Below are 25,554 nucleotides of genomic sequence, written 5' to 3' on the forward strand. Positions count from 1 at the left end.
AACGTAAGCAACCGTAAGGTCAGTAAAAAAGCGAGATAAAAGATTTCTGCTGTTGCTCTCCGAAAAGAGAGAGCGTGAGCGATATCGATAGAAAACTTGTTTGCCAACCATCGATTACCGATGCTTTGGAACATCGATGACATCGATGTTAACATCGAAGTTTCTCCACCTCTAACGAGCAGATCAGTTGGTCGAAAGGCGACGTGAAAAAATTCGTAATAATTAATAATAATATAATAATTACAAAACTGATTTGAAACAAAGCCGAGCTTTTGCGTGGTTCGTGCGCGGAGTTGTGAGTGCGTGGGAAAAACGAATCGAAATATCAGCTAACGAAGGGAAAAAGTGGAACAGAGCCAGAGTGAAAATCAGCAAAATATCGAAATCACGAAATTGAATGCCAGAAAACAAACAAAAGGAAGCGGATCAACAAAGGAAAATCAGTAATTATTTGGTGAGTGGAAAAGGGAAAAAGGATACGAAATGCGATTATCTGGATAATTGTTCTGCTGATCACACACACTCAGCCAAATTGCACAGGTGTGGGTGGTTCTGCTCAGTGTGCAAATAACAAAATGTGAAAAACAACTCCTACAGACGCACGTACATACATACATATGTAGATCACTGTGAGGTAGTGCAACAAATAAAAGCAATAAATAAACACATTTAGACACGGGCAACAAGTTGTGAATGCGTTTTTTGAAGGGGGAGGGGCACTGCAAAGTTTCCCAACATTTTACTTTTCAAATCGATCTCGGTTTTTTTTTTATCTATGTACTATTGCGTAGCTGCCAATGTCACCTGTTTTGTGCGCTCTTTCGCGCTCTCTCCCTCCCTCTCTCTCGCTCCCACACTGGCCATAGCTGGTTTTTATCTTTTGCCGTTAACACGGTCTACGTGTCTCTTTCGCACTCGCAAATGGGTATGTGTGTCTGTGCAAGACTGCACGTAACTGTATTGCCACCACATGCATACGTATACGTATTTCCGCCTATTGATAACGGCTAAAACTCACTCGAAATGGCCTTAATTCTTTTGGAAATATGTAAACGAAACTTTCGGGTACATCCCCCCGCCCACGAGTACCCCCATCCCCCTTCCAAACGCCACCGCTTCTAATCGCAAAGTGCAAATATTGATTTTCTACATACACATTTGCATACATAGCTTTTAGATTTTGTACCACTATCAATAACAATAAGCGGTCACTGTTTCTTTTCTGTTTCGGTTTAGTCTTCGCAATGCGAAATCAAGCTCACAAATTTGTTTTGCACTTGTCCTACACTGATAAAAATCTTTATGATTTAAATTAAATTATAAATCCTTCATTCACCCTATGTCTTAAATATCAAAACTATTTTAAAAGTAATAAAAAAAACCATTTATTTAAACTCAGCCAAGTTTTGCATGGGGCTGGGTTGCATGGAACAAGTACAGAATTCCTTTATATTTACCTTATGAAATATGTTAATAGAATTTTTCACAAATCAAAACAATTCAAAAAATATAAATAAATTTATATTTAACCTAATCATTTCGTTTTAATATTGAGCAGCTTATTTTTCAATGTGTACATTATTGTTTCTGTTCCGTTTTGTGCCTTTGTTTATGTGGCTGTTTTGTTGTAAATGCGGGAATTTCCCGGCATTTGCACAGTTGAGAGTGCAAATATGAAGCAGAGAGAGAATATGATCATCTGTTTCTTATTATCTCTACTTACTCTCAGTTTTTGGGAGATAACACTGCTCTGCAACAACTTAACTTAGTACTTAAAGCCAAATTAAATACTATAAAATATAATTGTTCAAGGAACTATTTATTTTGTTTTCTCGTTATAAATCACAACAAGACTTAAATATAAACATTATTAACATAAGTTAAACAATTTTAGATCGTAACACAAAGTGTGTACAATGTGTACATAAATGAACAACATTTTAGTATTTATATTAAAAGATTAACATTTAAAGTTAATTTAATTTATTTAAAAATATTTGAAAAGCTTCCAAAACAAGATCTGAAACAATTATCATTCATATTTGTTAAAGGTCGGTCTACAACCCATCCAAATCTACTATGCTGTTGCATCAATACGACCACGAGAGAAATATATAATAAAATTTATATTTCATTTAATTTTAATTTTACCTTTAGAAACTTTCTTGTAATTGGCCCTTTACCATAGTAAACGGAGGGTTCTTAAGTCGTACTATTTAATTTAAATCATAATTTATTTATTGTTTCGGTTATTTTTCAAACAATCTACCTATAGTTTGGATTCAAAACAATTTGAGTATCTTAAAATTCTGAAGAAATACTATCCTAAGTGTCTACTATTCGGTGTATACTCGCGCCCACAATGAAAACTTTCCCATCAATTCAAATCAATCTTATCGCTTGAAATTGTGTTTTTTCGGAAGGGGTTGAGAGGGGAAATGTGTATATGTATGTCCCCTGTTGCGAGGAGACAGAAATGTAGCGATAAGGCGGGCTTCCCCCTCAACCTCACCACACCTGGTGGGACTTGGACATGGACTAAAAATAACTCCGCTTTGATTACTTTCACATTTTTAAAATAAATAGGAACTGGACTAGATGGGATAGTCTGCACAGGAGACAGGCGAAGTGCTCCACGTTGACTTTCCATTCCCAAACCCATACCCACCTCCATTTCCCCTCCGATTTCGATTCCGATTCCCATGCCCATATTCAATTCTCGAAGTCGGCAATGACGTCAAGGCCTGACGTCTGCTGAAAATTCCGCAAAACGCCTCTTCAAATTATTGGCGAGGCAAGAAAAGCAAAAGAAAAGCGCCGAGCACCACCAAAATACAAAATAAAATTATTTTCGTTCCATTTTTCGTCTTTTGGTATTTTGTGTGCTGCTTCCATTTCATTTCATGTCTTTGCATTTGATTTATAATTTTCACAGTTCCACATATTTTTTGTTCCTCTATCTCGTTTGTATTTTTTTAATTTCCAAGACTTTTGTTGTTTCAACACAAAGTGAAAGTTGTTTTCCATGTTATTTACTTCGGCCTCTTCTTGGGATATCGTGCTAGTTTCTTTCGTCCATATGTTTTGTGTTTCAATACCAAGTTGAAGGTGCGGGAAGGACATGCCTCTGTACACGTAGTTCCCTTCTCAATTTATTTTTGTATACAAAAATATTTTTGGCGATTTTTTGTTATTTATATACATTTATTTTTTGACGTGCCAGACAGCGAGATTTCCGGTCAATATGCATCGATACTTCAAAGTCTTTGAGGGCGCCAAGACGGAATGTTAGATCGCCAAGTCCAGCAAAGATTTTATCAGGCTCATTATATTGATAGACAGAGAGATTACAAGCTTGTCTGGCTAGCAGAACATTTTGATTGGGAACACTAGATATATTCGACGTTAATTGAAAAACTTAAAATTCGACAAGTTTACTTTGCTTAAAGAAATTACTTATAAAGGATGTATCCAATACAAGAAAAGGTTATTATAGAACTATCTTTTTGTTATACTTAGTTATAACAGAAATCTCAAATACACCAAAGAGAATTTTGGAACACCCCAGAATAAGAAGTATTTATTTAATTTAAGTAAGACGTTAATTTGTAAATTGCTTCGTTTTATAAAAAAAAGGAAACCTATATTATTTTCAAATAATTGTTTAATACAAAACATTAAATTAAGCTACATCTGTCGAGATAGGATTTTTCTCATCCCTGAGTATCGAAATGTAATCATTGGAAATTCCCATAAGACAATTTCATGTAAATTGGGAAAAGCACACGCCCACATCACTCCCACCATAGTTTTACAAAGGCATTTTAATGAATGGAAATTTTGCTCAACTAATTACAAGAGTTTCCCGTGTAGTGCTGCCCCCACCCATCCAATATTCCAATATTCACTCCCTCGCAATCCAAAATACCTAAACAATCGTGGGCTGCCATAATTTTAATGACTTTGTAAACTTTTTTTTTTAATTTTGCTTTTGTTTTGTATGTTTTTGGCACACAGTGCTAACTTTTATTTGTTTTCTCTTGTTATTATAGCTCTTAGCAGGTTTTATGTCGGTTTTGTGTGTCCTCGAGAAAGCACAAAAAAACAAGAACTATAGACCTAGACCAAGACAAATTATCTTTTACCTGTAGAATAAGTATAATGTCTAAACAGCGCGTAGCATAAATTGAAGTAATTTATGAAATATATAAATTTGAAATTAAATAAAAAATATAATTTAAGCACTCTTTGTTAAAAAAAGCTTAAGAGATGTTACTGTTAAACATGTAACAAAAAATTTTGTTATACTTTTCTTAATTTATCAGAAAAGTAATGGAAAGCCCAGTAAAGTGTATTAAAATGAAGCCCAATGTTCACTTCAAAACTTTCATAAATTTCGATTTCCGTTTTTTCGGATCGTGAAATGAAACCTTGACATTTTTTAAGAACTATTTTTGAAACATACCTACGTTTTTGTAATCAAGTAAATATTAGCCTTAAAATATACCTAGACAAATTATTTCAAAACATATTAAATGATCTATTATTTAGTAACTTGAAACTGAAACAGATCTAAAATAATTTAAATAAAAAAATATTTAAAAAAATTTTGTTTTTATACACGAATCCGAACTGAGCTGTATTTATGTGCTTGCTTATGAACATATGTATCCATGGCATTATCATTCCACGAGTACTCTCAATTTCTTATGTGTATACTGGGGCTGCGGAATATTTGACGTCGATTTCCGATTTTCTGGCTAGCGGCCTGTGCATTCTGGGCCCCGCGTCTGTATGGGTGTATCTCTATCTCGTCTATCTGCCCTGCATATATCTGGCTAATTGTGAAGGTCGTTTACGTCTGCAGTCGATCGCCCCATTCTTGTTGTTGTTTGTCTGCCACCCGCTATAAGGAAAAAAAAAGGGGGGAAAAAAAGAAAGGCAGACGAAGCTGGCAAACAAAGCGAAGCAATCGAAAGAGCACACAAAATGAATTTTCATTGCCTCCCCATCGACCCCTGGCCATCCCGCCCTCCCCCACCAATTTGATCTCTTTTCCACAAGAAATTCCTGGCAAAAAGGAGAAATTGTTTATATTTATACGCTAAATATTTTCAAATATCAGATCGCAATTTACGTGTTCCGCTCATCCGCCTATGAGTACCCCGCAATATGATGGTGGAATTTTGTGGAACATCGGGAAAGACAAAACAAAAATCATCATATTCTTCTGGGGTTTATCTTTAATGGCTTCTTAATTTCCCTGGCAACTTGAAAATCTTGTTATCACAGGCGAAAAAATGTTTCGCCCTGGGATTAATACAAACAGAAACTGGAAAGTGGGAATTATATATAAATTTATAATTTATTGTTAATGTTTTGCTGGCCAATTTTAAGGCGCCATCTCGGCGAATTTAGTGGTTCATATCTTTAATGAATTATACTTTTAGTTCCTATAGATTTTGTGTCGCTGACATGGTTTGGTTTCGTTTTATTATTTGTTTTTATTTATTGTGTCAGCAAAAGGTGGAGGTGCGAGGGCGGTTCTAATACTTGGCTAAGCCACTGGCTAATTTAGACTATATTCTTATGCTCGCTGATGGATAGCAATTAAATGTTTATCCCACTTGATGGGTTTTGGTATTTTATATATTAATTTTTAAGACAGTAGTGTCTTACCTCAGCCAACATAGCATTCATTTGTTGCCTATATTTTCTTTTTTTATTTTAATATTTTCTATACGTACATGGTTTTTTTGTTATTGCTGGGTTTATTTTTTTTTCGAATATTTCATTCAATTTTCTTGGCTTTTCAGTGTTAGTGTGAGACACCCACACAAAAATGTATTTTTATACAAGAGAGAAAAAAAGAGCGAAATTTCTTTTACAACCTGGTATTGGTGTGGCAAAAATATTGAATGATTTAATTGATTCGTTACGGGCTCTTTTATTTTCTTACATTTATTGTGATGTTTTCAACGTATCAAATCGCTTTTGTTCCACAGTGCGTATGTGTAACCCCGTTTATTATAGGTAATATTATATTTGTTGAATTTGCATTTCTAGTTCGAATTTCAATCATTTTTTTCGGAAAGAAGTGTATAATATATGTTTTGTTTACGCTCTCCCAAACATTTCCCACACACAAGCATAAAGATATCTCTCTATGCTCATGATTATTTCAAGATTTTTAGGCCTTTAATTCTCGAAAGTGTCTGATATTTGTTTTTCAGTTCTTCGCTGGCATTTAAAGCGTTCAAACGCGTTCGAAGCAAACTGAAATCCGAAATAATTGTTCTTAAGAACTGCGTGAGATTTTCACAATAATCGAAATAAAAGCATAAATATTAAAATTAATATGTATTGTGTTGAAAACGAGTATACAAATAATAAATAAATGATTTCTAAACAATTTTTTAAGCTGGATTTATCGAAGTGTAATGCATAATACTGTAAAATAAATCAATAGAAATAACTATAAGTTTGTTTAAAACCAAAAGTGAGCGAAAACGTGTTTCATAACAAATAGAAGAACGATAAAAGTGTATAAAGTGATCATTTTTTGGCAATACAAACATTGTTAGGATGTAAAATATATTTTAATTAACTAAATTATTGTGAAGGCGAAACTAAAAAAGAAAATTATTTTCCTGAGACAATTTTATAGAACAATATTTGTCAACGATAACTGAAAATCTTTATTTAATACACCTTTTCATAATTATATAAAATGTAAGTTATAAATGAGGGTTGTGCTTAAATATTAAATATGTTTGACTGTGTAACATTAAAAATTTTTAAAATATATCTCGCTTCGCCAATTTCCATATGCCTTTTTATTTCCATTTATCATCTTTTTATAGACATGGATATGGTATAATTTCACCTTATCAGCAAAAGCAGGCGCCAATAGCTTATCTACTCCAACTTCGATAGTATTTACTATATAACGCAGCTGATTATTTTTTTCGCCATCCTTGACAATGGCCGATTCTGTTGGTCAGTCAAAGCGAGGTATAGACAATATGGCACGTCTAAGTTGTGTCATAAATATTTTTAAAAACCCATGTCATTTCGCGAGAGATCTCCTCTTGCCTCTGCTTATCCGCAGCTTTTTATTATTTCGGCAAAAAAAATGATAAGTAATATAGAATACTGTTCCTAAACCGCTTAGTTGATGTTCTAAATCGGGCAATGGAATAACCCTGTGTGGGTGAACGAAGAAATCGATTTGTTTTCCCCCCAGTAATTGAATTAGAGCCAAGCACCTGACTAATGACTGTTTTTCCTTGCATTTTCCCAGGTCTCCAGCTGTGACAGATGATGGCCTAAAATGGCGGCTACACCACCAATGCCGCCCGGATCAAGCACCCACCAATTGAATGGCAAACCGAACGGCAAGGGCAACCCCCTAACCGACGCGATCAATCAGCACTTTCAGCGGAAGAACCAGAACCAGAACCAGAGTCCTAGTCCCAACCAAAACCCGAACTCCAGCAGTCCCAACACTTCCAGTCGCAGCGGGAGCAATGAGCAGCTGGAGCTGCTGGATCATCCATCGCATCCCCAGCTGCAGCAGGAAGCCAACGGCGGCAAGGCCAAGCCAAGTTGTCATTGCACCAACATTAGTATTATGCACCTGTTCCATGAGATGAAGCAGGAGTTCCCCACGATACCCGATGCCATAGTGACGCAATGCGTCAATGAGAATTGCCATCAGCGCGACAACTGCATCCAGATGTTGAGGAAGGAGCTAGCCCTGCATCCCATCCCAGTGCAAAGCTATCCGGCCAAGGTGTTGCAACAGCAGCAGCAGCAACAGCATCAGAATAGGCAGGCCAAGCCGCCGACACCGCTGAAGCCGTCGCGCGTAGCACCACCACATCCGGAAGTGGTTCAGAGCAATGGAGTGGCTACTCCGCCAGCTATTGGTAGCCCACACCTCAATCCGCAACCCAGGCCACGACCCACGACGCTCAATCTGCAGCGTCAGTTTAGCACTCAGCTGCAGCAGAAGATTCAGCAGCGCCAGCAGCGTCAGCAGAGGGATAATCAGCCGCCCCAGCTGACGCCCACGTCCTTGAGCAAGCCACTGCGCCGGGCACCGCCTCTTCCGCCGCCACCGAAACCAAAGCCTGGCAGCTTCTCCAACGATTCCTCCTGTCTCACCAGTCCCATGAGCTCCAGCGAATCGGAGCTCTCGCTCAATGCGGTCTCTTTATCGTCGCCTACGTCGGCAGCTATGGCGACTACAGCTGTACAGGGAGCGTCAACAGCAATCGCATCAGCGCAACAACAGCAACCCTCGCCCGTGCGACATCGCTCAGTCATTACGCTCCAGCCAGAGCCGCCGTACGCTCGCGACTTTCGCAGCATTGACTTTCCGCCGGCGACGACGACAACGTCTACGCCGCCACTTCCCTCGCCCAGCTCGGCAGCATCACCAGGTGCTGCTGGCGGACGCAAGAGCTTTACCTCGCTCAATCTCACGTTGCGCCAGCCGACGGGATCGGCGCAATCGGCCATTGACATCACCGCCGGTCCGGCGCCCAGTGGCCAGGGCAGCGGGATCACCTACTCCAGCGTTAGCTTCGACGCGCGTCGGGGAACGCACAAGAATTTCCAGCTGACGGTGACGGACGAGGGCAGTGTCTTCAGTGCGGGCTGCATTCGTCCGAGGAATCCATACGCCTCTCCTTGTGAGCCGGTGGTCAGTGTTCCGGCAAATCAGCAACCTCCGCCGCCGGCCGCACTGGTGGCCGATGGACTTGGGGACGCCGAAATGACGTCGGACGTGTTTCCCTATCCCACGCAGGAGCAGAACCACATTGTGGCCTCCAACTACAACAACAACCATGCCGTCAGCAGCAATAACAACGGCGGGATCAGCAGCAGCGTAGACAGTAGTCCCACCATGCCACTTTACGAAGGCGTCATGGAGGAGTGCGATCGCGAAGGTGGGTTTACATTTTCTGAAATAGGGATTAGGTACATTGTATAGCAGGAATCTCGGGCTTTAATGGGGCACATGTGCCTGGTCAAGTGCTTTTTTTATGACCATTTTCTTTTGTTTTACCCTAGGAAGGGGTAGCATACATTTTATAAGAAACTTGCAAGGCAGAGAGTGATATTTAAATACATATGTCTATCTGTTTTGTTTCTATGCAAACAATCGTCTTAATTTTAATCAAACACTTTTTTGAACTGAGTCTGATATGGGTTATGAAACAGCTGGTGTGTCTAGAAGCAAACATCGAATACTTGTGTTAGCAATGAATTTCATCAGAAGCAAAAGCAAAGATCACTGCAATAAAATATTAAATTCAAAGCCATTCAAAAATATCCTAATTAGTTAACGAGTATTTCTTAAAATACTTTTTTTTTAAAGCAAACATGTAATTCGAAAAACGTGACTTTTTATATAATGACGCAGGAATATCCTAAGAATAATAATCCAAGTGGTGTGCAAATTTCATCGTTCTACTTTAATCCATTTTTAGTATATGCCACTCTTCTTATAAATGATCAAAATAATCTATATAATAATTTGACAAGGGTATCCCGCGATTCGTTAACAGAATCTGTCCCTCCAATCTTGTTATTACTGTGTACCAACGCGCGTTGGATTCCAATGCTTATCGACCAGACGACGTCGTAGTTGGGCTCCTCAGTTTGGTTATCAGTTAGCAGGTTCGCCCAATATTGTTTACACTTGATAAGGAAATTGAATTACGCCCTGAAATAGAATTAGCGGGAACTGGGCCGTCTTATGGTTCGCAAACGTGGAAAATGTAGCTGGTTGCTTATTGACAGAATTATATGGCTTCAAAGGAAGGTTCAAGGCGCAACAACGAAGGGGTTACCCGGTGCCATGATCGATATTAGGGTGTGTTCACAAGATACGGGATTAAGGAACTTTAATTATAAAGCAAACGCATTTTGTAACCAATGGAATAATATATTGACGTCATGAAAAACGAGACAGAATCAGTTATCAACAAGCGATAGTGTTTAATTGAGAATGGTGAAACAAACAGATAGCCATATTATGTATATGAGTTTTCATATATGCCATGCAATCGTCATATTGGTGATGCAAGTTGTTTTATGATCTTTATCGAATCTATGATAATTTGCCAAACTATACATAATACATTCAGCTTTTAAATCTTCCCTATCCTTACTTTGTTGCATTTCATTTGCCTCTTGGCATATTGCATATATACATATACCAAATATGATCCATATCAAACGCCCACGCGATCGGTATCCTATAGATTGAAATGTCTTTTGTCTGGCTTTGGCCATGTTTTCCTCGATTTAGCACCTTCTCTCTCCGCTTTATTTATACGCTTTCTGCTTTTGCCGCTCTTTCTGCGACGTTTTCAATTTGTTTTCGCGGCGAGACGTTCAAGTTCAGGGCGAAATGTGTGGGTGCTAAGATCAGAGAGAAACAAAGGAAAAGAGAAGAAAAGCGGTACGGGAAATCTCTCCGTTTGATCACCTAAGGTATAAGCATATTAAGCATACGCAGCGTGGGCCCAAAGGCACTTACACTTTGACATTTAATCACGCGACGCAATCACGAGAAAACACTTTAAATGTCGTTCAGATTGTCGGAAAGTTCTCAACTTAGCCAGAACATTTTGGAATTCAGAAATGCAAAGGCCATTAAGGAATTAACTTATCAATTAAGATCTTTAATGATGTGACATTCGGCACAAACATAGATATAGATCCGGAGATCCCTTGGCCCACTGCCCTCTTGGCTATTTCCGTTGGAAATCTATCAAGCGTCTAAAAATATTCAGATGAACAGTCGTCCAAATCAAAACACAGAATGCATCGAAAAGACTTTGTCTATGTTTTTTTTTTGTATTCATTTATTTTTACCTATTTTTTCGTAGGAATAAATTATTATTAGATTGATTTTTGGTTGTGCTTGCTTGCGCATTTTCACTAAATTTATCTATTTAAATATAAGTTCTGTTTATGAACCCCACCCGCTCTGTGGTAGCCGTGCGGGTGGTGGGGTAATTATTTTTAGCAACAAAACAGAGTAATAAAATGTGAGGCGTTAGACAGTAAAAATAAATCTAGCTGCGGGGAAGATTTGGAAATGCAAAATGCCGAAAGGCAGGCAACTTGTTACCAGGCCAAGAAAACTCAGACATTCCAAAGGCAATCGATTGATCCATTAATTTTCCTCTACCTCTCTCTATTTTAGCCCATGCCGCCACCATCGAGCGGCAAAAGCAGCGGCGCGACAAGCTGGCCAATGCGCTGAGGGACAACAAGAAGCGGCTGCTGGTCCTGGAGCAGGAGATCAACATCCTGACCGAGCCGGTGCCGGTGGGCGAATCTGAAAGACTGGATAGAGATATCATGCGACTGACTGAGGACTGTAAGCGGTTGCTTGACTGCATAAACGGTAAGGATATTGTGCTGCAACTTTCGTTCTTTCAATACTTACTTACTTTTTCGTCTCAACCCCACAGAACCGCAGGCGAATGGCTCTGGTTCCGCGGCCCATCCCATGAACCGCCAGCATCCGTCACCCGTCAGCAATGCCCCACAGCAGCCACAGCCACAGCCATTCCCGCGCCAGCGTCAAGGTGCTCGCGTCCAGGCGCCGCCCAGTTCACTGCGTCTGCACTCGGTGCCGGCAGCACCCACCGCCCAACCGGTGAGCCTGGACTTTGGCCAGCACCACAGCAGTGCTCCGACCTCGGCCTGCCTGACGCCCCAGCAGCAGAGCCATCAGCAGCAGCAGCAGCATTTTCAGCTGGAGCCGCCACCCACGTATGCCCAGTACTACCAGTTCCAGCAATATCTGCAGCAGCAGCGACAGCAACAATTGCACCAGCAACAGTTGCAGCACCAGCAACAGCTGCAGCACCAGCAACAGCAACAGCTGCAGCAGACACAGCAGGAGGAGGAATTCCTGTCCGACTCCGATGGGGACGAGGAGGAGGAGACACTGGACTCCTGGGCCTGCAACATGTGTACATTCCGCAACCATCCGCAACTCAATATTTGCGAGGCCTGTGAGAACGTTAGGATCCAGCCGGGTATGATACGCATTGTTCCCAGCGGAGGCGGGGCCGCTGCTGCTGCCACGCCCCCCGGCACCCTTGAGCAGCAACAGCAGCCGCCCCAGCAGCCGTACGCCCTGCATACATAACCCAAAAGCTGCAGCAAACGTGCATGAGCTCGCTTCCGATTGTTCCTGCATGCGCTCGACTTTGAAACTGTGATAGCATTTAAATTATGTAGTAGGCGGCAGGCCGGTGCATTATCCACTGCATGGCTCAAACTGAAAGACATGGGCAAGGCGAAAACAATAGCGAACGGAACCGCGGCCTAATTAAATTATTTTATTTCATTTTAATTAATTGCAATCGCCTCAGCCTCAGGCCGTTTATTCTATCCGTAATATCTAACCGTTTTAACTAGCTTTAAGCCAACGAAAAACAGAGTATATTATTTTTAGCCACCTTAAAAATAAATAAAGAACGTTATTTAAATATTTACACAAGCTTCGCCAGTTGTTGCCTTACACGTTGATTGGTAAAACGCAAAATATAAATGTGTGTGGGCTTTGGCCAAATGTTTACTTTTAGCCCCTGTGCTGAGTCGTGAGGACATACATATAACTCTCTCGCCGGGCGAAAATCGTGAGTATATCCTTAAGCGTCAAGTAGCATTATCCTTATTGATTGATATCCTTCGTTGTGCAGGTATTATACACTCCTGGATACTATCATGACAGTCGGCCAAACGATCACCATGAGAACATAGACAACCCCAGAGATATCTTGATTCTTAAACTGAATTTCGGTTTACTTTTCGGAAACTATTCTAAGGTTTTGTAAAAAGATGTCAGGAAATATTTAGCCCAATGCTGCTGGCAGCAAATTTTGTATTTTCTGTACTACATAAGGCACTATTATACTTTGAATCCGTAAGAAAAGACTTTTAGTAACTGGAGCAGCAACTGAAACTAGCTAATATTAATTGTAAGATAACCGTGTACATTTTGTAAATATTCGCTAAGCTAACAGGTAAATATATGAGTTAGGGGTTTTCTACAAGAGAAATAGAAAAGGTCAACTAGCAAAGAAACTTTTGTAAGCTTTTCAAAAGCCGCATACTTAACGACATTAAAGTGCAACTTAGAAGAGTGATTTGTGTTTTTATTTAATATTGTCTGAAGTTTTTATGCACGAACTTATTATTCAACTGTGTTGAAACTAAGGCCCGTTCACACAATGAAAACAAACAAGAGCTAAAAACAGAAAGACTATCTTTATTCTAAGATAGAATATCGAACTCTTGCTATATATGTATATAAAAGACGATCAAAAGAAATGATGTTTCTCCAAAAACTATAAATATCGATAATTACATTATTTTTATAGAATATTAGTGTTACTTAACTAGGTAACTAATAAGCTGTCGAATATTTCCCCCTCGTAGATCCAAACCAAATTACCGCCTTTTAATACAGCTTGGATAATCTAAGTAAGTAATTAATGGTGATGTTGACTCTCCCTTCCTTCTTAGTTCCCTCAACTGGAATGTACCCTGTAGAACAGTTCGTCGTTTTCGTCCGTTGTCCCTGCCAATTTGTAGATCCAATTATGCCCTTCATGATCCTTTTCGGGTTCTTTGTGACGACTACAATGCACTGTGTCACGTCTTACTGTTTGATAGCCCTAATGCAACTAATTATGATCAACTTATGTATTTTCTATCTTCCAATAATTTGTAAATTTCTATGTTACTAGCCATTCTATGTGAGCATGTATTTTAAACTGTCTATTGTTATGTCGTCTTTTTCCATGTCCCCGATTTCGTTTACTTGCCCAAATCGGTTTAGGGCTCCGCGCGTAACAAGCATTGCTTGGTGTCGTAAGGGCCACTTGTTTGTACTGACCATAGTGCATCAACGTCCAAGTCTTAGCACCAGATATTTAAAAATGGTCCTGTCTAGATTAGTTATAATCACTGTTTTCAGACACTCGTATAAAATCTCAGCTTGGCTTTCCATATTACATAACACTATTCCGCCCCTTATTCAGAAAACAGATTTTAATTTTTTACGATCTCCTGTTTATTTGTTAACGAAATTTTCATTTCCATTTAAAAATGGATATAAATTGTATCAAAAAAATTATAAGGTTTAACGGCTCTTGGGATTGCCTGGTAATCAATCTAGATGAACAAAAGTTAGAAACACCATTTGTACAGCAAAAGTAAAAACATACCTGAATCCCATATTCCGAAACCAATAAAATCTCCATTATGGTCGTAGGGCCACGAGGGATGAACGTAGCCATAATTTGGATCCGAATCGGAATCCGAGCCCGCTTCTTCATCGCTCAGAAAACCTGCATCGTATAAGTCGTATTCAGAGTCATCATCTGAGTCATCAAAAAGGTCCAGATCATCCGAATCTAAGTCCTCATCGGTCTGTATCATGGCATATTCGTTGTTCAAAACGTATTCGTCGGAGGACGTGCACTTAATTTTGATAATATCCTCAGGAACTTTATCAGGATGCTGAAAAATGGTTTAGCAAGAGCAATCAAGTATTTTTCTAATCTGCTTTTGTGTTATAATATTATGGTATTGATCGCAAAGCAATAAAGCAAATAAATTTTAAATGGTAAAACCTCTTTTTTCAGGTGATTTTGAAAATCTCCAGATTTAACTGAAATCTTAAATACCAGATAATATACCACATTTGAATTGCGCAAGGTCGCGTTGGCCATTTTTGGGGATCGGTAGTGTGGGCTTACTAATACTCGGTACAAAGGGCAATTTTACAAACAATTAGAAACTATGTGGAGGTATACGATCCTGAATAGCAGCAAATTGGCAGGAAATGCTACATTCTGCAGGCGAATTGCGACGCACAGTCCCAAACTGGGCGCGGAAACCAATCGAAAGGAGGAGAAGGCGAAGGCAAGTGAGAATGAGTCCTTCATGGCCAACATATTCCGGGGGTCTCTGGTCTCCAGTCAAGTGTTCCCCTATCCGGATGTCCTGACCTCGGACCAGAAGGAGCTGACCAATAGCCTGATAGACCCCTTCGAACGCTTCTTCTCCGACGTCAATGACGCCGCGCGGAACGATAAAAATGCCAAGATAGATGACACCACGGCGACGGCTCTGTGGGAACTGGGCGCCTTTGGTATCCAAGTGCCATCGGATTTCGGAGGCTTGGGTCTGAACAACACCCAGTACGGCAGGCTGTGCGCCATTGTGGGTGCCAATGACCTGGGACTGGGAATCACGATTGGCGCCCATCAGAGTATCGGATTCAAGGGCATCCTCCTGTACGGCACCCCGGAGCAAAAGGAGAAGTATCTGCCCAAGGTGGCCGCCGAGCAGGTCTACGCAGCTTTTGCCCTAACGGAGCCAAGTTCCGGTTCAGACGCTGGATCCATTCGATGCCGCGCTGTTAAGTCGGCCGATCAGAAATACTACGTCCTAAATGGTTCCAAAATTTGGATTTCCAATGGAGGAATCGCCGAAATCATGACTGTTTTCGCTCAGACCGAGCAGGTGGACCCCAAGACGGGCGAAAAGAAGGACAAGGTGACGGCCTTCATTGTGGAGCGATCCTTCGGAGGCGTTACAAATGGTCCGCCGGAGAAGAAAATGGGTATCAAGGCATCGAACACGGCCGAAGTCTATTTCGAGGATGTGAAAATCCCCATTGAAAATGTGCTCGGCAAGGAGGGTGACGGATTTAAGGTTGCCATGAACATATTAAACAACGGCCGCTTCGGAATGGGAGCCACGCTGTCGGGAACAATGAAGAAATGCATCGAATTGGCCACCGACCATGCCAACAATCGGGTGCAGTTCGGGCAGAAGCTAAAGAACTATGGATCCATTCAGGAGAAATTGGCCCAGATGAACATCCTGCAATACGCCACCGAGTCGATGGCGTTCACCATTTCGCAAAACATGGACGCTGGCAGCAAGGACTACCACTTGGAAGCCGCGATTTCGAAGATCTATGCCTCGGAGAGCGCCTGGTATGTGTGCGACGAGGCCATTCAAATTCTGGGCGGCATGGGATATATGGTGGACACTGGTCTGGAACGAGTCCTGCGAGACTTGCGAATTTTCCGCATTTTCGAGGGCACAAACGACATTCTCCGGCTGTTCATTGCGCTGACTGGAATCCAATACGCAGGATCCCATCTTAAGGAGCTGCAGCGTGCATTTAAGAATCCCTCCGCCAATTTGGGGCTGATTTTCAAGGAAGCCTCAAAGCGTGCAGCCTCCACTGTCGGTCTGGGTGGGACCGATCTAAGTGTCCACGTGGTGGATGAACTATTGCCCTATGCGAAGAAAACGGCCCATTGCATTGATCTTTTTGGTCAATCGGTGGAAGAGCTATTGCTGCGATACAACAAAAATATAGTAAACGAGCAAATTTTGCTAACACGACTGGCGAACGCGGCCATTGATATATACTCTATGGTTGTGACGCAATCACGATCATCTCGCGCAGTCACTCTTAATCTTCCAACTGCTCAGCACGAGCTCAACATGACAAAGGCCTTGACCATTCAGGCCTCTGATCGAGTGATTAAGAATTTGCAGGCTGCCACATCCAGGCATCACAGGGCTCTTAATGAGAAAATTTCGACAATTGCCCTAACTACTCTGGAAAATGGCGGTGTAAATACGACTGGTGTCTTAGATCAAAATTAGAAAATAATATTTTATACGAATTTAAAGCCTTTGATTGTTCCCTTAAATATGAATGCAAATAAAGTCTTGTAAATAATGAAACACTACGCCTTAAAGTAAAGATCGGCCATTTGCTAAAATGTTGAACGTTATCAGTATGCATTGTCTCTATTCCCTTATAGAGTATAAGTGTTCCAGTAAGTGAGCAATATATAAGTTTTAATGGTCAAATGGAGAACACTTCTAAGGACAAACTTGAGTTCTCTACCATTAGCCCTTTAACTTCAAATTTTCTAGCGGAGATCCCTACATTTATAAAATGGTTTGCAACACTTACCTCCTTGAAGAGCTTCTCGAGGTTGAAGCCCAACGGGATCCAGAGCTGGATGGGTAACTTGCGCTTGAGCTGCATGTTGGCAATTTCCTCGCGCACCTTGGCCACGATGCCCAGCACCAGTTGCTCGCTAGGCGCGATGTAATCCTCTAGCGCCACGTAGCTTAGATTGCGGCAGGCACTGAAGAAGCGCAGGATCAAAGTGTCCGGTACAGTCATCGAGTGCCGGAGGGTGAACTTCTCCAACGTGTGCAGACTACATAAAGCGTCCATTAAACGGTCCGTCTGCATGCGGGATAAGGTGAGAGTGCGTAATCCGACCAGCTTGGCAACGTCAAGAATCATTTCACTGGTCAGGGGGACGTGACCAAAAATCTCAAGTCTCTCTAACTGCTCCGCTTTGTGCTGCGCCAGCTGCTCGAAGAGCTCCTTGCGAAAATGGTCGCGCACAGGCGTGGTGGTGAAGACATACAGTCGCTTCAGGCTGGGCAAATGAGCAACAAACTCGTACTCTACGTCTTCTTCGATGGACATTGACAGGCTCTCAAGCTGGGCACAGGACTTTTCGTTGACTATGGTTTCGTAGATCTTAAGACAAGACAGGTTTATGTTCACTATACTGAGCTCCTTAAGATGCGGAAAGGAGTTGCATGTTCTGGAAAGGTAATTGTCCTCAAAGTAACTGCACTTGTTAAGTGACAATGATTCGATGGTGGGCGGCATCTTCGCCAGGTTTTTGCCTTCCAATGGATTTCCATCAAGATTGAGAGTCTTTAAGCTACGCAGATTTCGCAGGGCCATGAGATTGCTATCGGAGACATTCGACATGATCAAATGGAGCGTCTTCAGCTTGGGCATCTTTCCGAATACCTTGTGCATGTTGCGCGAGGACATGGGAGTGTTGAACAGCTCCATTGTTTGGATATTGCTGCACTTGACGGCCAAGAAGTCGCACAGGCGCAGCTCGTGAACCGTGGGCATCGTGCCCTCCACTTTCTGTACATGGCAACCGGACAGCTCGAAGAAGTCGCGAAGGTCCCAGACGGTCATGCCATCGAACTGATCCAAGCTCACCTCCTTGTGCAGCCTGGCGGTGGCTATCTGGTAGACCGCTCTGAAGCGCAGGCAAGTCCTGGCAAAGTGTATCTGATCGGACAGTGTGAGGCACTGCAGCACATGCTCCAAGCAGTGATCGTTTAGGCTCATGATTGCCGGCGGCGCTTTAACCTTGTCGTTCGGTAGCATCGCCGGCCCATAGGCGTCCGGCTGGTGCCAGCTGTCACTGGCCTGCACCTGGAACTTGTGACCTTTCAGGTGGTGAATCCGGCTGTGCAGAGCCCTGGCAAAGGAGTAAGGGTAAGCGGTTAGAGCTTGGAGTTTGGAATTCGGAGGGCCAGAACGTACTTGGCTGCATCTCGTTTCTCGGCGTAGGAGACGTAGCCTGTCAGCAGACTGGGTTTGTGCTTGCGTCCGCCTCGTCCGCGGGGCTGGTAGATCTGCATGCGAAGCACGCGCCCGTAGATCCCAAAGTGCTTTCTCAAATCGTTCTGGGTGAGCTGCAGGAGAGGATCAACAGGGGATAAGTGGCGCGTGTTAGGGGCTGAGCGCCAGGAGGACCTACCTCCGGGGGAACCTTGTAAAAATAGAGCTTCTGCACGGGGATGTGGTCCACGGTGTAGGCAACCGAGTCCTTGAAGTAGTAGTTCTGATGGGCTGCAATAGAACGCAGTAGGTTCATTCATAAATTCCGCCGAAACCATGTGCATTTCTCGGACAGCCAAGTGCACTGGGTGCAGTTAGCACACGCCACTGGTTTACTTACACGGATTACTCACGAAATGAGACATATTCGATCCTGCTATCCTGCTGCGCTGATTCGTAATTTGAATTTGGATTTGTAATAAAGAATCTGACATTCATTTCAAGCGCCAAGACTAGTAAGACCGCAGGCAGTGCGCCAAAAAATATCAAACCTTTTGGTATTCTGAAATATACCACCACTGAACTATTTGAAATGGCATTTTCGCGGGGGCTTGTGTCAAAGTGTGTTACCCTGCAGGACGTTCGGTGCAAGATGCTCATAATAATACAAATCCCCGAAACAAAAAATATTTTGATATTTTTTAAGCTACGATAACCGTGAAATACAACGAAACCTGTTTTGAATTCGTATTTCATTTCTACTAAATTATAATTTGAATTTAATTTGAATTTGTATTTTACCACCTATATAATTAAATAAATAGTATAAAAACTCAACCCAATTTCTTACTGACGAACGTTCCAAAGAGTTTTTACTTTTTAATTTCCAAAATAAAATATATATGAATACTACAATATGTACATCATCATCATCAATTTTAATTCGGAATATCCAAATTCGGAAACATCCAAATATATATTATAGATTCTAGGTTTTTCGGAAAGTATGTAACAAGTAGAAGGATGCGCTTGCGACCTTACTAGGTATATATATTCTTGATCAGGATCACTGGCCAAGTCGATCTAGCCATGTCCGTCTGTCCATATAAATGCTATAAGCTCGGGAACTACGAAAGATACAAAGTTTCGGAAAACTGGCTCCTGCAGTAAAATTAATACAAAATTTCCATTCAATCAATTGACTCAAAAAGATTTAATTAAGCATGTAGATTCGAGCGATTCATGCGCAGGCTCAACGCCCACAATTCGCCCATAGCTGTGGCGCCCACATTCTTCTCGGAGGTACAAATGTTGTGTTTAAATTTTTAAAAGGTAAAATACATCCCAAACAAAGTAGAAAGGTTGCCAGGCTTGGTTTTAAAGAACCAGCAATAATTGAGAACTGAGAGCAACGCATACATACAAACGGCTTATAATAATTTTGGTGGGTTTTTCTGAGCTTGACTTCAAGGTCATATGTTATCAGTTGCCTAAAATATAAAAAATGTCGTATTTCATCAGTGATCCCAGTGAGTGAAGCACTCAAAATAGGTGTAGTTTTCTCGTGTGCTTACTAAACCAAAAGTATATTTAAAAACTCAAAACTTCCATACGTTTTGTAAAACCTATATTTAGTGAACGAGAAAACGGGACTTAGTGTACCAAATTCGTAATCTTTAAACTACTTAAGTGTCTACTCAATTTCCATGTGCAGTGGAACGAAACTACTACTTCGAGGACCTTATTGCCTACACAGAGGATCACATTCCTGTGAGGAAAATATGTTGGTGCGATGCCCCTACCCAGGTAGTCTTTGCTTTCCCAATGGACAATAATCTCGTGCCTAATCCTTGGTTTACCTTAGATTCAGGAAAGAGTTCTGTGCACCTACTTTGGGCAATTTGGACGCATACTTGAAATGCACATACTTAGGCCCGGAAATGAGTTGCAACTTTTTCAAAGTGGTCATGTGGTCTACGCCGAAGCAACGGATGCAGCCAGGCAAGTGTGACTCACTTCATTATCACAGCCTAAAGTCCCTTCTTCTCTCAATTCAATCCTAGAGCCCTGCGTGCCAGTGACTATAATGTGTTCACTGTACAGGCCAGCGACAGTTGGGAGCAACCTGATGCCTATGGGACCCGCGAGCAACTGACGTTCTTCCAAGAAACATCGCTTTTCTCGATTCTCAATGATGACTGCCTGATGCACATCGTGCTAGAGCTAGGATTGCAAGATCAAGTGCGCTTCGGCAGGACCTGTCCTCGTTTTAGGGCGGCCTTAGAGAGAACCCCCGCCAGGCTGCACTCTTCAGTGGACTTGGGTGAATTCCGGAACATGACCGCATGGGACATGCGTGAGTTTTTCCAAATGTTCGGGGCACGGGTGCAGGACTTTCATGGGAGATTTGAAACGGATCATATGGAGCGGTTGGCTGAATTTATAAGAGATTATTGTGTCAATTTAAAGTCCATGCAAGTGGTGTGCAGCCCCCAATTCGGACTTTATATGCACACCATATTCCACAGGGGATATCAGCTGGTGGAGTTGATGCTACATAACTCCGAAATAGCCGACGAACCGCTCTTGGATCTGCAAAATCTCGTTAACTTAAAGAAATTGAACTTGAGCTGGAACTCACTAACGGGGCGCACTTTGGATAGACTACCCACCTCCATCGAGGTTTTGGGGCTTAACGGATGCCGGGACCTGGAAACCCAATACCTTCCAGGCATTTGCAGAAACTTACCCAATCTAAAGGAGCTGAACTTACAGAACATTAATACATCGCCTGAGAAAGTTTTTCGCACCATGGCGGTTGAGAATTCTTGTCCTTCGCTGGAGGTGCTAAGAGTGTCGGCCCACCCATGGACCACCTATGACTATGTGCCTAGTCTGCCTAAACTAAAGCACCTGACCATCTACAATGACGTTACAAATGACATGCAGTTCACGGATAAGTTGTGTATAAACCTTATCGGTGGGCTGGTGCAGCACAAGTCAACTCAGCTGGAGCAGCTGGAAATGTTTGGTTTCGAGTCAGTACCCATCCAACAACTTGGACAAATTGCCAGGCTCAAAGGCCTTCGCGTCCTAATAATGCCTGATACGGATTTTTCCAATGTTTTGCTGAGGATTTTACCAAATCTTAGTCAATTGGAAAGGATCTGTTTTAGGCGCTCAAGCGCCATTGACGACATGATACTATATATGTTCTGCTTATGTTCCAAGCTGAACTATCTGCGGTTGGAGGAATGCACCCAGCTTGACATCAATCTCGTAAGACGCATCGCGACCAGAGTGCGGCAGGAGATCGCAAGAAACGTGAATCAGAGGAAGCTACCCATCGAACTCTGGTTATCTATGAAGGACGAGCAAATTAATGCGCTCAAATTGGCAGTAAGTATTCTATAGTTTTGGAAACTAAATATACCCTGCTAATTGTGTACTCATTTAATTCACAATTACATTCTAGCTTCCTGAAGTTGTGGTTGAAGATATCATTCAAATAAAGTGCACAGATCACCAAAAGTTGCGACACGATACTGGGATGGAACTATTCGAGCAGTGATGTTGATCGCATTCTATGTGAACTGCCAATATATTGTATTTACCTACTATATTTTATATGCAATCAATTAAATATTTTTTATGTAAAACTAAAGGAAACATAAACTCTTTTTTGTTCTGAAGAAACTAAGATCGCGCTTTAAAAAGTTTCGAGGAGTGATGTTCGATTTAACATAGTTATCTTTAAACCCTCTGCCAAACTAATTTAGTTAAATTTATACAACAAACCCAAAAGCGCAATTAACACTTATCACTTTGTTTTTCATTTTGATCATATATTTGTAATTTTTTAAATATAGTTTGTGTTTTAAAAATTCGCTTCTAGTACAACTTTTTGTTTCTTTGCTGAAAACCTAAAAATCATCGTTGTTTACTTTGTAATTGTTGTATTGTACCTTTTCATCAATATTTTGCTTTTAATTTTCAGCTATTAAGCGCTAGTCTCGCATTGGTGTTTAGAGTTTTGTCTTAAATTTAACGAGCAACATTCAATTAATTGACTTTCCAAAATTGCACGAAAAAATGTTGTAACTTAATACTTGCACCAGGAAGGAGTAAATACATTTGATAATAACTAGCTTAAACTGGAAACGCCTTCGCTGAATATATTGATAATAGGATTAAAAATCTCTTAAGCATGTGAATAATTATAGGATATATAGGTAATATGAATTTTGCTTGTTAACAAAGATCAAGACAAACATAACACAAATATAATACTTTGTCGAGTGCAGAGAAGCTTAATTAAACAGCACTTTCTCTTTAGATATGCGATAAGTTTTAACAATTATAGTGTTGACAATTTCATAGATTTATAAATATAACTTGACGGCTATTCAGGCAGCAGAGGATGTATATTTGATTACACTATGCGAGCGTGTCCTGTGCAGGTGAGAAGCGTAGCTGTTTTGGGCAAGGATCAGGGTTTGAGGATCAACGAGGCCTAAACTACAATGCGATTTTCAACAACACGCCCATGTATGTATATGCCTTGTATATATTTATGTATGTATATTCTAATAAATTATTGTACTCTCTTGCTAGTGCCAAATGCCAGTTTGGCCGCATCTTATATCATTGTCCAATTGCCTTTCCCTCCTCTCTATGATGTCCTTTTCCTTAACGTATGAGTATTGCCGTACTTGGAGTATTTTTCGTGAGATTATTGATTGATTAATTATTGCTGAACAAGTTGCTGGATGGCTTAGAGGGTTACGTCGTGCTCTTCGTCGAGCATTTCGACAAAAGCCCGTGGCACCAGACCCTTCATTAGGCCCTGTTTCCCATACATATAGTCCTCATTCACCGGCGAACATTCGGTGACGAAGATTACCTGAAACCATTGATTAGTTATTAATAATTGCTATTTGTCCCAATACTTCCCAACCCCGGTTTTCAGATCTGAATGGCTCACCTCGTTTGCACTCAAATTGAGCTCGGTGTGATCCTTGGCATCGTAGGAGCAGAGGACGCGTGCCCGCTGCATTTGATCGGTGCTGACGTGCACGGGCTGATTGGGCTTGTGGCCGGGACCAACCGCGTTGGCGGCAATGTTGTTGCCAGGACCACGGGCCGCGGCTCCGGACGATGTGTTGGACTTGCTGGCACCGGCCTCGTTCACGTCGAGCGGAATGTATGGTGTGGGGCCTCCCAAGCTGATGAAAGATGCAGAGTTTAATGAGTTTTTGATTCGGCTCGATTGCGGGACTCTAAATGAAGGGATGAGCTGCTGAAACCTGACCTTTACAACTACGAATGACGGATAACAACAACCTATCTATTACATATAATTAATGTTAATGTTAACTGGCAAAGAGATCCGATTCCATTTGAGGGGGTCACCAAACAAGACCCCTAAACTGTGGAGACTGCCGTCGTATCGAACTCTATGTGAAAGTCTTCCAGCAGGTTCGTTAACGACTTGTCCAGATCGGGATCTGGATCGCTATCTAGGGCTAGCCCCACTAAGGAATCGGAATCACAGGAATGCATCGACACAGAGCTGGGAGGCCCACCATCAACGTCTTCGCTATTGATGCGCAGGCGTGGCTTGGGGTGCTGCATTCTGTAAGACCACAAACAGATAACATAACGCACAGTGAGATGACCAGAAGGGAGCACACGGGATACATCAGGGATGGGGCCTGGTTGTTTGTGGTGCAAGGACGGATTCTTATAGTGCCTATTTGAGAGTCACTCACACAGCCATCCTCTATCGTCATGACCATCAACTTACTTGGCCAGCTCACGCTGCAGCTGCTCCATGACATCGCCGCACTGCTTGTAGTAGCGCACCTGCGTCTGGATGAAGGCGTGCAAGTGGCGCAAGTGCGAGGCCTGGGAGGTGCTGATCCCGTCCAGCAGCAGCTTGGTGATCTCCGATTGCCGGTCAAACTCGGCCTGGGCCACCCGCAAGTCGCGCTCCGCCTAAGGAAACAATTGGAATTAGTAATCCGCATATTGATTAAACATGAATCTAAAGCTCGGTCAAGGTTTCGATACCTGTTCCAAGACGGCCTCTGGCGAGATGCCATCTTTCTGTACAATCCAAGCAGCAGAGGGCAGAAAAATACCGTGAGTAAGAAGGCCATTACGAAATCGATCCCCCCATAATCCCACCACCCATTTACTTACCGACTGCTGGCCCAGCATGCTGCGCGCCTTCTTCACCCGGTTCTTGCAGGCGTCGAGGTCCAGGCGCTTAGTCTCCAGGATGCCGCGCTCCTTGCCGATCGTCTTCATCTCGCCTTCGAGGAACTTGCGCAGCGGCTGTGTAAAGCAAATGCCCGAGGTGGCTATAAAGTCATGCTCGCACTGTCCCAGCTTCTGCTCCGCCTGGCCAGCCTTGATTAGCGCCTGCCCGTAGGGTAGATCTTGTCCGAAATCCCCCCCAGCCTCGATCATGTCCAGGGCCAGGTGCTCCAGGTTGCTCAGCCGCTTAGGCTTCGACTTCTCGATCTTCTCGAAGATGAAGTCCTCCACCCGGTTCTGGGGATTGGGTATCAGCACCGACTCTGTGTCCCGCACAATCTTCTCCGTCCAGGTCTTGGTCACATCCGCCCGCTCGGCGAGATTTTGGAAGTGCAAGTCGTATTCGGTGCGTTCTGTGGTGCCCAGTTTCTCCTCCGTGAGCTGAAAAATCATTAAGAACCAAGGAGAATCGGTGAAAAGGGCAAAGAGTCAACGAAAGTGCTTGAGCTCGGGTTGACCCACCCCACTCCTCCCCCGCAAGACCAGGAACCACACCATCCCCACCCGCATTTTCAGCCCACCCAAAATCATTGATTTGTTCACCTGCACCACTCGCGATATCGTGCTGCCCGCCTCCTTCACAAGGTTCTTCATGTTGAAATTCGGCAGATTTATGTTCATTTTTGCCTAGGAATTCGCCAATAGGTGTTGGATACAGATAAAATTATAAATTAATCTTCAGCTTCTCTGCAGTCCAATTTGTTTGTATTTATCCTATCCTATCCAATTTGCACTTTCCTAGTATGACCAGACGGTGAAGC

General features: G+C 42.2%; 5 protein-coding genes across 13 annotated transcripts; 3 read left to right on the forward strand and 2 right to left on the reverse strand.

Moving 5' to 3' along the window:
* Window positions 1–160: 160 nt before the first annotated feature.
* On the forward strand, window positions 161–13,187 carry Tab2 (TAK1-associated binding protein 2). Of its 3 annotated transcripts, XM_017074500.4 has the most exons (6): window positions 161–454; window positions 7,304–8,957; window positions 11,228–11,431; window positions 11,499–12,071; window positions 12,624–12,677; window positions 12,741–13,187. In XM_017074500.4, the coding sequence occupies exons 2-6, from the start codon at window positions 7,334–7,336 to the stop codon at window positions 12,767–12,769; spliced, it is 2,484 nt and encodes an 827-aa protein (XP_016929989.2). In that variant the 5' UTR covers window positions 161–454; window positions 7,304–7,333; the 3' UTR covers window positions 12,770–13,187. The 3 variants fall into 3 exon arrangements, with proteins under 3 accessions (XP_016929989.2, XP_016929988.2, XP_065719826.2); XM_017074499.4 differs by lacking the exons at window positions 12,624–12,677; window positions 12,741–13,187 and having other exon boundaries at window positions 162–454; window positions 11,499–12,538; XM_065863754.2 differs by lacking the exons at window positions 161–454; window positions 12,624–12,677; window positions 12,741–13,187 and adding an exon at window positions 6,484–6,732 and having other exon boundaries at window positions 11,499–12,538.
* Window positions 13,188–14,092: 905 nt separating this feature from the next.
* LOC108009865 (uncharacterized) lies at window positions 14,093–19,023 on the reverse strand. Its single transcript, XM_017074567.4, has 6 exons — window positions 18,873–19,023; window positions 18,672–18,763; window positions 18,455–18,606; window positions 17,054–18,389; window positions 14,271–14,565; window positions 14,093–14,217 (listed from the first exon to the last, which is right to left on the reverse strand). The coding sequence occupies exons 1-6, from the start codon at window positions 18,964–18,966 to the stop codon at window positions 14,213–14,215; spliced, it is 1,974 nt and encodes a 657-aa protein (XP_016930056.2). The 5' UTR covers window positions 18,967–19,023; the 3' UTR covers window positions 14,093–14,212.
* On the forward strand, window positions 14,808–16,818 carry Acadvl (Acyl-CoA dehydrogenase very long chain). The gene has a single exon (XM_017074568.4). The coding sequence runs from the start codon at window positions 14,848–14,850 to the stop codon at window positions 16,735–16,737; it is 1,890 nt and encodes a 629-aa protein (XP_016930057.1). The 5' UTR covers window positions 14,808–14,847; the 3' UTR covers window positions 16,738–16,818.
* An 840-nt stretch (window positions 19,024–19,863) lies between the features above and the next one.
* Window positions 19,864–22,372, forward strand: LOC108009994 (uncharacterized). 2 transcript variants are annotated; one of them, XM_017074773.4, is made up of 5 exons: window positions 19,864–20,001; window positions 20,187–20,278; window positions 20,337–20,473; window positions 20,536–21,871; window positions 21,948–22,372. In XM_017074773.4, the coding sequence occupies exons 1-5, from the start codon at window positions 19,977–19,979 to the stop codon at window positions 22,041–22,043; spliced, it is 1,686 nt and encodes a 561-aa protein (XP_016930262.2). In that variant the 5' UTR covers window positions 19,864–19,976; the 3' UTR covers window positions 22,044–22,372. The 2 variants fall into 2 exon arrangements, with proteins under 2 accessions (XP_016930262.2, XP_070850726.1); XM_070994625.1 differs by lacking the exon at window positions 19,864–20,001 and adding an exon at window positions 20,039–20,056.
* On the reverse strand, window positions 22,297–25,542 carry EndoB (SH3 domain containing GRB2 like, endophilin-B). Of its 6 annotated transcripts, none has more exons than XM_017074779.4 (6): window positions 25,337–25,542; window positions 24,677–25,174; window positions 24,545–24,580; window positions 24,279–24,469; window positions 23,903–24,107; window positions 22,297–23,375 (listed from the first exon to the last, which is right to left on the reverse strand). In XM_017074779.4, the coding sequence occupies exons 1-6, from the start codon at window positions 25,412–25,414 to the stop codon at window positions 23,247–23,249; spliced, it is 1,137 nt and encodes a 378-aa protein (XP_016930268.1). In that variant the 5' UTR covers window positions 25,415–25,542; the 3' UTR covers window positions 22,297–23,246. The 6 variants fall into 6 exon arrangements, with proteins under 6 accessions (XP_016930268.1, XP_016930263.1, XP_016930269.1 ...); XM_017074774.4 differs by lacking the exon at window positions 23,903–24,107 and adding an exon at window positions 23,457–23,697 and having other exon boundaries at window positions 25,337–25,536; XM_017074780.4 differs by lacking the exon at window positions 24,545–24,580 and having other exon boundaries at window positions 25,337–25,541.
* Between the last annotated feature and the right edge of the window lie 12 nt (window positions 25,543–25,554).

Source organism: Drosophila suzukii, chromosome 2R, assembly GCF_043229965.1.
Source record: "Drosophila suzukii chromosome 2R, CBGP_Dsuzu_IsoJpt1.0, whole genome shotgun sequence".
Lineage (NCBI taxonomy): Eukaryota > Metazoa > Arthropoda > Insecta > Diptera > Drosophilidae > Drosophila > Drosophila suzukii.